Genomic DNA, 12,945 nt, shown 5'->3' on the forward strand with positions numbered 1-12,945 from the left:
GCTTTAGATAATAAACACTGATTTTAAAACTAATTTTTTTAATCTTTTAAGCCATCCCCTGCCTGTTTAGTGAGCAAATACTGCACATCTTAATTAGAAAGTAATGTTTAATCACCCTAAATGCAGATGGTAGGTAACTGCCTACTGACCATAGCCTGTCCTTGGAGAAGGGATGTGCATCGGAGAGTCTTCCTCACCCTACAGAAAACAAAGGCAGCTTGAGACAAACTTTTTATTGCAACATCTGATTTCTTCCCAATGTCCTGGAAAGCTCAAATCTCCTGAACTCCAAAAGTCAAGATTGAGAATTTATAGGCATACATAAACTCTTAATTTTGGTTAATTACAAAATCAACTGGAGGGTAAGAGCTAAGCCACAGCCACCCCACATAGATTTCTTAAGTTCTCTGTGTTTTCTTGATGAAATAGGGTATTTTCCATACTGATTCCCCTTACTTGTGAAACATGATTTTAACTAGTCTGTCTGATGGCAAGGTAGATCTAACTTTTCTAGTTTGTTGCTTATCCCAGTTCTGTCCATAGTTCTACACTGAGAGGTTTTAGGGCCAAGCTTTTGTATGCTGACCTGAAGCTAAGAATGGTGGAGGAGGGAATGCAGCAATGCAGTGTAACAGCTGTCTTGAATTTGGTTTCATCAGCTGCACTACCTAAGTAGTCTCTTTCGAATACCTTTTGAAATACCTGCACTACTTTTAAATGTTCTGTTGAGGCTGACTATTAAAACTGTTAACCTAAAAACCTGGGCTGGGCTTTTCTTTTTAGACATGGGAACAAAATGCTGACTAAGCACTGAAGTGATATGGTTGGAAGTGAACAAGGTGTGGTTTTATTTTAACACGAGTTCAAATAGTCAACTCGGGGCAAACAGCCTGCCATAGAAACAGCATAAAGACAAAAGCAAAGTTTGGCCAAACACTTCTTAAAATCCCATGAACAGTTCTAAGTATTTTTTTCCTACACTGAACTTCCTTGCAGCACAATAAGTATTTTTAATAACAAATCACACGAAGGGGGACAGACTACAAGTGGAAATCCACAAAGGTAACACTGGTACGTGTAAGCTGACACCTGAACATTCCACAGTGCTGATTCTGGCTGTGTTCATTTTCTTCACTAATAGCTCATATAGTGCTGTATTTTGGATTTGTGATGAGAACAGTGTTGACAACGTGATGTTTACATATTGCTGAACTGAATCAAGGGTTCCTCTGCTTCTCACACTACCCTGATACTTCGGAAGCTAAGGAAGCACAAAAAATGGGGAGGGGACACTGTCAGGAACACTGGGCCCAAATAACCAAAGGATCCATACCACAGGAGCTTGTGATCAGCAATAGAAGCTGGGGAGAAAGGAAGAGGAGGGGGGAAATCCCATACTACAGGGCATCACTCTCAGCAATGAAAGCTGCTGGGGGAGAGGAGAAGGCATTAAGAGTTACAGCATCTGTCTGCCCCAGTAAGTAATGGAGCACTGCTCTGATGCAAAGGGCCTGCCAATGGGAAGCAGTGAATTAATTCCTTAGTTTGCTTTACCTGCGTGCACAGCTTTTGCTTTTTCTACTTAACCATCCTTGTCTCAACCTAGGAGCGTCATTTTTCAAGTCTATTTAGCAACAGCTTCTGCCACAGCTATTGGTAAGTCTCTCACAATCCTACTGACTCTGTGAGAACTCCAAACTCCTGCATCAGAACTCTTCCCCCCTGAGCTTCAACTGTCTTGCCCACAATACAAATGTGTGCTCTTGTTAATATTCTCCATTACAAAAAGGAAAACCAGGACTAGAACTTAGTTTTAGTAACTGTATGCTTTAATTTAGAACTCTGCTCATCTTCTCTGTGTTTTACCAGATTTCCTCTTTCCAGCCAGCAGATGTTTTGGCTTGGTGTCAAAGATGTGCCTGTCTGCCTCTCCTTTCCTGCCCAGGCGATTCATTTTCTTTTGAGCCTTCTTTGCCATAGTCTTGACTTTCTTCACCATCTATTTAAAAACAAGCATACAAACATGGTGAATGACTTCCTCAGTAGCTCAGGTAACTCGCTTTGCTCTTTAAAAAAACACTAAGGATTTTCTAGGACATGAAATAATACTTCGAGTAAGCAACCATCTGCTATCTATAACACTTTCAGTATGACACTAATCTCTCTTAAAAACAAACAAAACTCTTCCCCAACACACTAAAAATGCAATCATCCTATGCCTGAAACTCCAATCTTATAAAGGTAGAGCCCTTCTAATAGGTTATGAAGTACGTACAGCTTTTATCCTTCTTCATACTTAATATTTAAAAATGTGCTTTCTTTGTATTATTACATCTTAAGTTAATTAACTAAGCTCTTTTTTTTTTTTTTTTTTTTTTTTTTTTTTTTTTTTAAGAACAGAGAGTTCAGAAGATCAGAAGATGAAGCTGCAAAGAGGGATGAACTCTCAACTGCACAACGGCCCTAGTATGAAGTTTCCCAGAAACCAGTTTAAGTACAACGATGCTGTTTCATTTGCTGTAAGAGGTAATTAACTCCAACAAACCTTTTCATCACGCAGACCAGAGACATCCCGTGGTGGACGAGAGGAGCTGCGACTGCGTGCCACAGACTGAGGGGTTTCAGACTCGTCACGTTTACGTTTCCTTGTAACACTCCGAGACCTTCTGGCATAATGGGCCTGAAATCCAGAACAGTACTTGGGTTATTAACAACAGAAACAATCAGCTCAGATACTCCATCTCTAATGAGACCAATAGGAAAAAAAACACAACAGGAAGTGAAATGCTACAATACATTGTCAAAGGACAAATGGTTCTTTTGGATTCTGAAAGACAAAAAGACGTGAAGTTGCACAGTTATTCCACAGTACTGTATCTTACCAACTGTTGGTCATTGTCTCATGGGAATATTCAAGTTCTAGTGAATACTATTATATCCTTTTCAAAATTAACTCCAGTTTTATAACCCTTTTTTTGCCACTTCATCCATAAGTAAAGGATTAAAAAACAAAAACCCACAAAGGAATGAATAGCAATACAAAAGCAGTTCTGCAACAGCAAAAAAGCAGTGACAAAACCTGCTCTGATTAGTGGCTGTTTACAGGACAAAACCCCAAAGAACTATCAGTGTACAGCATAAACATCAAATTCCTCTGCACGGAGACAGCAACTGAATCAACACGGCATATCAGCCCTGAGAAGCACGAATGCTTATTTCAGATGTGCAATGTTGACATTCCTTGTTTCCAAAGCCCTTGTTCAGTTAACGAATTCAAGGTCTCAAGCTTCACACAGCCATATTAGTGCTGGATTTGCTGTACAAAATGGAGTAGTTCTTAAAATTTATGATAAAACAAAATGGCTCCCAAAGGTTCAAAATACTTTGACTGCCTTACATAAAAAAATCTCCAGCCAAGCTATCAAAACTTCAGTTATAAGTCACAGCATTAATGAACTGTAAAAGGATCAGCTCCATCTGTCATTATTGCTAATTCTGACACAGCTGTGTCTCACAAAGCAATCATGAAAATCGTTCAGCCAAATCCTATTCTTGAATCCTACACAAATTGCAAACAACGGGTAATAGAATGCAGTGTGTATATACAGGAGTGACACTATTCAAACATTAGCAAGTTTTCAGCCAGCACTCAAAAAAATACCAGTATCAACAGCCTCCTATTTTCTTCTCAGCAGATCCCATCTCTCTCATGCCAACTGCAATGTGCAATTCAAGTGTCCTTGAAAAAAATGGAGTGGAACTGATCTCCTTCAGATGAGCACAGTGTTAAATTAGCAGAAACTTACATCATCTTTATTAGTCATGTCAAGTCCAAGATCAGTCATTTCTTTCTCTAGCACCTTCCGCTGCACCTGGAAAAAGAGTTAGGAGATTGTGTGTGTTTCTTCTAAAGAATGTTTCCATCTTACTTTTGTCTTAATGTATTAAAAAAGAAAACACAAAAAAACAAAAAAGGCAACCCAATTAAACAAGCTGAGTTATGTTCTAAAGAGTTTTTCTATAATATATACAGAATCATACAATAGACTCACTTGTATAACAGGAATAAAAAAGGCCACTCTCACTTGTTTCATTTTGTTCGGCACCCCCCCATAATTTAGTTATCAGAGCTGTAAGGAGCACAGAAATGCAAACTGGGAGGCAGAGGGTCAAACATGAGAAAAACATCAGTGCCAGTACCCCAAATTCCTACACATTCCTACACACTTACTATGCACCAGCAACCACAGGGTTCTTTACTCACCTTTTTGGCTGTTCTGGGCATCCTTGGGCCTCGAGTGTCTTTTTCCTTTGACTGCAGGATTTTCAGTTTCTTTTTTTCTCGGATCTGTTTTGCCAGCTGTCGGATTTCCATCATCTCTTCATCTTCACTTTCTGGTTCGCTGTCATACTCCCCAGCAGCTTCTCTCAGCTCTTCTTCTTTCTCTAATTCTTCCAGTTTCTTAGAAGAGATTAAATGAAAATCGGGATGCTCACCAAATCTTAGACTTACAATCCTCAATGTAACTGTGCCACTTCTGGCAACACAACCTCAGAAAACCTCTCTCTGCATTTACCATGATTCTGGAGCACTAGCAAACCAGATGAACCCAACTGCCCAAGAATCTGTTGTCTGCACTCACAACTTCTTCTTAAGGACCAGCAAGAAATAAGGATGGGGCTTGTCATTACATAAAAATGCTGTAAATTGAGAATTCAGTCTATTTCCTTCAATAGCATGCTCCAGCAGACAGAAATTCGATGGGTTAATTTCTTATTATTAATAATACATTTTGATAACTACATTCCTTCCAGCAACAGTCACAGAGTAAGGAAATACAACTTTCCCTGCAAACCTCTGCTCTGATAAAATAAAGCAGTTCTCCATTCTCCTGAAACTGTGACTTTGGTCACAGTGTCCTTCTCATGGCAAGTGCAGACAAGTGTGGAAGAACTGGTTTACACAACACTGTTTTTATCTAAGAATATTATAACTTAGAGAAAATAACAAAGGGATGAAAAGGTAAAAAAGGGTGAAAAGAATGACAGCAAACTCACTTTCATTATATCTGGATCAATGTAATCAAGGATATTGTGGCCTTGCCATATCTCTGGAATCTTGTCATACTTTTCAGATGAATTCATCAAGTCCCAATATTCTTTAAAAAAAAAAAAAAAGAAAGAAAAAAAAAGTGTTAATAAAAAGATTAAGATCATTTTGAAGTAGAATGTTCAATGACAGAAGACAACAGATCACAAAAAAAAAAAAAACAACACACCCCTAAATGGGAAAAATTTCACAGCATCTCTGACACATTCAAAAATCCTCCCGATCCTCTGCCTGCTGCCAAATATTGGTCAGGAATCACAAAGTCCAATGCATCAAGAATTAATGAGATTAAAGGGAAAAATAACCCGAACCATCAGATCAGCCACTCAGAGGCATCAGAAATCATGAAAAGATCAGTGAACATCACCAGTTGTGGAACAGAAGGGCTACAAAAGTGGCACTCAGTTGAAAGGAATCCGTTTCAAGTTTTCTCCAATAAGATCAAACTTTCCTGACCAACAATAATACTGACTTATGTAGCTACTTACTCTGAAGATCCAAAACATAATCATCTCCCATTTCAAGTTCAAGATCTCTCTCCTGCAAAGACACACATGATTTTATATAGCTCCTAATTTTAAATCCACCTGCTAACATTAAGTATTTTAAAACCATCTGTAGATTTCCTAACTAAGAGATAACACTTACTGATTTCCTCTTGGGTGCATCTACTTCCATGCGCTTCTTACGTGCTATTGCTCCCTCAGGTATAAAAGGCAGCCGTTCCTGAAGTCAATGCAACAGGAAAAAGGAAAAAAAAAAACTGTCTGAAACAATTTTTTTAATAATACCACAAATCACAATTTTAACATAATGTATTTCTAGAGGAAATGAAGTCCCAAGCTGATTAACCTGTCAGCAAAGTCAGTTGTAGATAACAAAAAAAGCAACAAGAAAAATCTCAACATGTATTTCATTAATGTTTTAAGCCAAGAAAGAATTCTTGTCCTACTGAAATTGTGCTGGAAAATACATTAAAGTGCAAGCATGCAGCCTACCTTGTTATCTCTTTTGGCTGGCATGGCCAAGTGTAATCTATTCAACACTTCATTCACTTTATTTCCTTTCATTTTAGTATCAACACGATGGGCCAGCAATCTGTCACAGGCCTGAAAGTGCACAAGGCAACATAAGGTAAGGAATAAAGTCATCCTGATATGACAAGTAGCACAGCAAGGTTTAAATCCCAAGTACCCAGCTTCTATCCAATCTTCTGCCTCACCTTTCTAGCTTTCAAGAAAGGATCAACACATTTTATATAACAAGTATCACGAGTATATGCATATGATCCTGTTTTGTTGGCATAACCAACATTATATAATGAGCTGACAATAAGAGAAAGCAACAGGACCCTGAAAAATCCTACAAAAACTAGATTGTATCTAACACAATGCAAATCACTACATTTCCCTTTGCACCCAATGTGTTCAACGTGCTATTAAGAACATCACACTAAAAGCTTTTAGAACAGTTTAACTGACAATAAAATCTAAGCCCAAAGAGGGCAGATTTAGGTTAGATAGAAGGAAGAAGTCTTTTACAGTGAGGGTGGTGAAGCTCTGGAACTGGCTGCCCAGAAATGTGGTTGATGCCCCATCCCTGGAGACTTTCAAGGTCAGGCTGATCAGGCCCTGGGCAACCCAATGTAGCTGTGGTGCCCCTGTTCACTGCAGGGGAGTTGGACTAGATGGCCTTCAGAGTCCCTTCCAACTCTAAGGGCTCTATGATTCTCTGATTCCTTCTGAATGAAATTGAGAGAAAAGAGATACATACTTCTGTTTTAACTTGCATCACACCTTCTTCTGTTAGGGTACTTGTCTCTATTACTGAAAATCCTTCTGCTTCAAAAGACTCAAATATTTTCTGAAATGGAAACATCATCACAAATAATTACATTCTGTCTACTTCTTAATACACCATTACACGAAGGACTGAAATTTTAACCCAGTGGCAATATATGCAACTTTTTACTGAAGAACTTTATTAAAATGTGTTTCTAAAAAGACGACAAATTTTACAACTGCAGTTCTATTTAATCTGTTAGTAAATAACCACTGTTAACAGCAACTGTAAATGACACATGAATAAAACAGAAAAAGAGACGGAGGGAAAACACAAACTGCATGTGTCCTCGAACTTGTAGATACAAAGGAACTGTACACAGAACTGCTGCCCAATAGGAGCTCCTATTAAAATCAGCTCCAGTACCACTTATCAGCCTAGGGCTCATTATCTCTAAACTACTGAAACAGCCCCTATTGAACAGATCTATTAATTCCAATTATAGCAGTAATTAAAAGATCTCACAGTGTCTGAGATTTCTCAAACTGCTGAGGAGTTGCTTTCAGTTTGGTATTTACAATACTCTGGTAAGTATGCATACTAAACAGTGCAAGTATACACAGCAGGCATAAAGATCAAGACTTGCAAAACTACCTTCCAGTACACTGTTAAATAGTTAAGAAGTGGTTGTCTAATTTTTTTTGCCTAATCTAATTGTGCACACAGCACTTTTGCTAATTTTGGAAGAAAGACAGGGGTGGGAACCTCAGGCTCACCCGGCTCTCTTCAGGAAGTTCTTCAATTCTCTTCACATCACATTTGTTTGCAACAATTATAAGTGGCTAATAAAGAGAAAGAAAGAGCAATCACAATCCAAGGTATCACGTTACAAAAATACTGACTTTACAAATAACGTAACCAAACTTACCTTGTTAGCAAACAACGGCTTAATATTTCTGAAGAGTTCCACTTGCTCCTCCAGGCTGTGCCCACACTGCTCAGACACATCCATCACATAGAGCACAGCAGCACGCAGGTGTGCGAGTGCAGTTATAGCCTGCATCTCAATGGTGTTCCTGTCCTCTAAAGGATGGTCTAAAATACCAGGAGTATCTACGACCTAAAATCAACATAATTGAGACACTGTTTTAGAACATATTCTTGATTTCTTGTCCATGTTATCTTCTAAGACTACAATATTCCTTTCAGTCATAAATAAGACCATAAACTCAGCTAAATTGAGACTGTGGAAATGGAATAATGCAAAAATAACAGGTTTCAGAGTAAGAAACAAGAAGCAAACAAGTATGGACAGCCCTGCCCCAAACTGGCTCTGAATTTAATACTAACAAGAAGAGACCTGGCCTTACTCAGACATTCCAGTCCCAATTCTTCCCCCAAACAGAAAACATATACGTACGTGCATGTTTTTAGAACAGATTTGGACTACTGTCCCCATTTGACACATAGCAGCTCTCAGGCACAGTGTTTCTCATCAAGGCAAAAACTGTAATTCAGGTTGCGAGGTGGCAAATTGTAACCAGTTGATTCTGGCAAGAAAATGCAAAATGATACCAGTTCTTACCTGCCAGCGCAGGTATCTGTAATCCATATGTCCCACAAACAGAGATTTGGTGGTAAAGGCATACGGCTGCACTTCTACATCTGCTCTTGTAACCTTAAAACAAGATTTAATAGGACATTTCCTGAGTATTTCCTGAACCTGCAAGCTGTGTATCATAATCACAACTCACTGCATTTGCTACAGGAAATCTAAAGAATGGTTATTTGGGCTGTTTCTCTGCAATCACTCATCTGCACTAACTTTACACATAGCCCTCCAGAAATTTCAGTCAGCCTGTATTCACCCATATAAATTTGCTAACCCTCAGATCAGACAGTGCTATACATTTTATTCTACCTTAAATAAATGGTACCTCAATATTATTTAAAGAAAAATCACACACCTTATTTATAAAGCTCGACTTCCCAACATTTGGATAGCCACATAACAGAAGAGTTCTTGTATTGGGATCGATGGTTGGCAAACGAGACAAATGTTGTCGCACTGAAACATTTAAAAGATGTCTGAAGTATTTGTCTTAATTCACGTTTGAATGGAAGAAAAAATTCATGTAACACAGCTCAGTAACTTCTTTTTAATTTCGGAAACTGATTGAGCAGTCATTTATGAAAATGTACTGTTGTTTGTTAAGTCCAGAAGTTTCACACAACAAAAAAAAGGAAATGTTACTTTACACATTAAGACCACTGTCCTGTAGCTAGAGTGAGTCCATCATATCAGGCAGCACAGACTGAGGCAAGCAATAATGAGCCTGAAATAAGGATCACTGCTTGGAAAATGTTTAGCAATAATTGATTATTAGAGGGCTGGAGCACCTCTACTATGAAGAAAAGTGAGAGAACTGAGCTTGTTTAGCTTGGAGAAGGCTCTGGGGAGACTTCATTGTGGCCTTCCAATACTTGAAGGGAGAGTATAAACAGGAGGGGGAAAGATTATTTACGAGGGTGGGCAGTGCTAGGACAAGGGGGAATGGTTTTAAACTGAGACAGGTTCAAGGTTTAGGAGGTTTAGGTTACATATTAGGAGGTTTAGGTTAGGTATTAGGAGGACGTTTTTCCACACAGAGGGTAGTGACACACTGGAACAGGTTGCCCAGAGAGGTTGTGGATGCCCCATCCCTGGAGGCATTCCAAGCCAGGCTGGATGTGGCTCTGGGCAGCCTGGTCCGGTGGTTGGCAACCTGCACACGGCAGGGGGTTGAAACTGGATGATCATTGTGGTCCTTTTCAACCCAGGCCATTCTATGATTCTATGATGCATTTTTCAGATATATACATGTGAAAATAATAATAAACATAAGCATGGCTATGACCTTTAAGTGAGTACAGACATTTTGTAACTATTACTGACACCACAGCATTCTAAACTTAAAATAAGAGAACTATTTAGTTGAAAACTAATTTCTAAATGTTTGGGGGTTTGACAACTATTTTGCTTTCATTACCTACATTCTGTATCTAACACAGTTTTCTGTTTTTAACTGTTATTCTTTGTACAAATAACAATGTACTCTTTATATTCTTTGATTTATTGCACAAACCTTGCTCCAAATATTCCAAGCTTTGTTTCTGCCTTTTGATAATGGTGCACATCCGTCCCAGAGCAGCACGTTTCAGCTGTTTGCAGCGGTAGAGAGAATCCCCGTACTTCATCAGGCGCACGTAGTCCTTGGCAACGCTGTAGGGACAGCAAAATAGGAAGTGATGCAGCAACCAACCTCACAGGTACAGAACTGAAGGAAGAAATATTCCTTACTTGTCAATCAGATTCTTGGCAATATTGATCTGTCCCAAAGCCAGCTTGTAGTGATCTTTGTCGTACAGAACGTTCATCAGATCCGCATAAAAAGGATGAATATCCTAAGACCAAAAAAAAAAAAAAAAGACATAAAATTAACTTTATTTTCTTGAAGATGACAATTTCTTGGCAACTACGTAAGTTCATTATTTCCTCCAATACAACAACACAACTCACAATACAACCCAAACTATTTTCATTACTATCTCGCCTAACAAAAACAATCCCCTTTGTCATTAGATGCATAACTGTCAATACTTTGAATTTTTATGCAATGATACATTGGACTGACTTAGACCAAGTTTCCATTTTGTCTTTTGCACTGCAAAATACTTTCAGATTTCAAATCTGAACTTTCCTCTATTGAATAATGAAACTGCAAGAAGCCTGCAGAAGCAGTTTCTAATAGTAAATTCATCTTATAGCAGAAACACAGTAACAGTGTTAACTCCTTTTGTTTGAGTGCTGGATTACGGGTAAGATTGGATAATAAGGGTTTATTCAATGTCCAGATAAATCCCCTGGCTTTCCAAGAAAGCAACACTTTCAATTCTTCTAAACAAATAATTTTTAGCTATTTACACATTTATGTGGAGAAATTTCATCATGACATATTAAAACGCAGGCGATATTTGCAGGAATTCAGTGGGTATAAAAACAGCAGGAAAAATTAGGGCTGCAGGTGAAGGGTTTAAGCACATATGTGAAGCCACCCATAAAGAAGCCCCAGAGGGCACCTGGACACAGTTGTAGTTGGGAAGTGATGACCATGCACACTGTGTCAGAGTGCATTTCCAACACTACCTCTGATGGGGCTCTGATGGGGATTAGTTTTGTCAACCGAAGTGACACTTCTGAAGAACTGAAGGTGGGAGGCAACACGATGTGGTCGAGTACCTCCAACTTCCAGCACTTCCAACGGCATTTCCAGCCAGTAGAGTCCAACAGCCAAATCTCTGCAAAACGCACCCTTCAGCAAACACCCACACAGTTTAATTCTCCATACACTTCTACAGAACACATCTACCCAAATTTACTCTCATCAGGACCTGCTGGGCACCACTCCGACCTGCAAACTGGAACTGCTGCAGAATTATCCCCAGTTACAGAAAGCTCCTTTGTGAGCACTGGGGTTGCACTTACATCCAGCTTAGGGAAGTCTGTCAGGATCTGGGTCAGCCGGTCGTGGTAATTCTGCTGGGTGTACTTCACCTTCCTCATATAGAACTGCCGGATCCGATGGATTTGGTAATGCTTATGAATGACAGTCGGGGTCTTCCGCTGAGTCTTGGACAACGTCAAATCGATGAAGTCCTGCAAACCAAAGCAGCGCCGTCAGCTACGAGCCGTCACGACGTAACAACGCGGTAAGAGCCCGCTGCCTTCTGACGGAGGCCCGGAAGGCGCCCGCACCCCGCCGGCACGGAGTTCCCCGGCCAGGCAAGGAACAACCCGGCCCAGGGCCGCACCTCAGCGCCATCATCGGCAGCCGGCAGCCGCACGGCGCGGAGCCCAAAGGGGGGAGGCGGGAAGGGAAAGGGGGGCGCTCTCCTGTCAGCGCGGCACCGCGCGCGGCCGTACCTTGGCGGACGGCACCACCGTGATCTTCTTGAAGTTGTACAGCGCCATGCCGCCCGCTCAGCGCCACGCCGCGGGAAACAGGAAGGCAGGCCGCAAGTCTCGCGAGAGCTCCCGGCTTCCGTCAGGGCGGCGGGGCGGGGCGGCCCTGGATTGGTGCATCCGGCTGCGCCTGTGGGTGTGCGGGTTACACGGCGCTACCAGGCGTACCGCCGAAGCGTGCCTTGCGTGCCTTGCGTGGGTGCTTGCAGAGAGGAGCAGAGCTCCCAGCCGGAGAACTGTGTGCGTGTCTGGAGGCACCGGCTCAAGAAGGATGTGAAGCTGTTAGGCGGGCACAGAGGAGGACCACAAAGATGCTCAGAGGGCTGGAGCACCTCTCCTGTGAATACGGACTGAGGGAGCTGGGCTTGTTCAGCCTGGAGGAGAGAGAATGCTCCTGGGAGACCTCATTGCGGCCTTCCAGTACTTAAAGGGAACTTACAAGAAAGAGGAAACCAACTTTATACATGGGTAGATAGTGATAGGACAAAGGGGAATGCTTTTAAACTAAAAGAAGGAAGATTTGGGTAAGATGTGAGGGAATTTTTTCACTGTGAGGGCGGTGAGGCGCTGGCACAGCTGCCCAGAGGAGCTGTGGATGCCCCATCGCTGGAGGTGTTTGAGGCCAGGCTGGACGGGGCCCTGTGCAGCCTGAGCTGGTGCCTGATGTAGTGGATGGCAACCCTGCCCACAGCAGGGGGTTGGAGCAGGATGATCTTTGAGGTCCCTTCTAGCCCAAGCCAATCTTATTTTACGAAAATGAAGGAATCAAGGTGGGTTTGGAGGAACAGGTGTGTGAAAATAGAAGATGAAACAGGTCCATAGCATGTCAGCAGCCTGGTCAGTGTGCGTGTCTGACCACAGCTTCATGAGTATGAGTGCCAGGAGCTGTGGACCCCTGGAAAAGTTAGGCCCTGAAACTAGCTGGTCTGAGTGCCCAAGACCAGTTACTTGATATATCAAACACATCCTCTGGCAAGCTTTCATGCTGCTCAGGAAGAGAAGAGGATCGGGTAATTCCAGCTGACTGTGTGTGAGTGCTGTTTCCATCTCT

The 12,945-nt window shown here is 41.2% G+C and overlaps 1 protein-coding gene across 1 annotated transcript; it reads right to left on the bottom strand.

Moving 5' to 3' along the window:
• Window positions 1–1,846: 1,846 nt before the first annotated feature.
• Window positions 1,847–11,903, bottom strand: GTPBP4 (GTP binding protein 4; the record flags this gene model as incomplete). Its single annotated transcript, XM_079538710.1, has 17 exons — window positions 1,847–1,999; window positions 2,546–2,680; window positions 3,807–3,872; window positions 4,265–4,462; window positions 5,059–5,159; window positions 5,599–5,650; window positions 5,759–5,836; window positions 6,109–6,219; window positions 6,884–6,973; window positions 7,669–7,734; window positions 7,821–8,012; window positions 8,478–8,570; window positions 8,860–8,960; window positions 10,018–10,154; window positions 10,233–10,336; window positions 11,418–11,588; window positions 11,856–11,903. 17 exons carry the CDS (start codon window positions 11,901–11,903, stop codon window positions 1,847–1,849), a joined length of 1,896 nt encoding a protein of 631 aa, XP_079394836.1.
• Between the last annotated feature and the right edge of the window lie 1,042 nt (window positions 11,904–12,945).

Source organism: Tetrao urogallus (assembly GCF_951394365.1).
Source record: "Tetrao urogallus genome assembly, chromosome: 7".
Taxonomy (NCBI): domain Eukaryota; kingdom Metazoa; phylum Chordata; class Aves; order Galliformes; family Phasianidae; genus Tetrao; species Tetrao urogallus.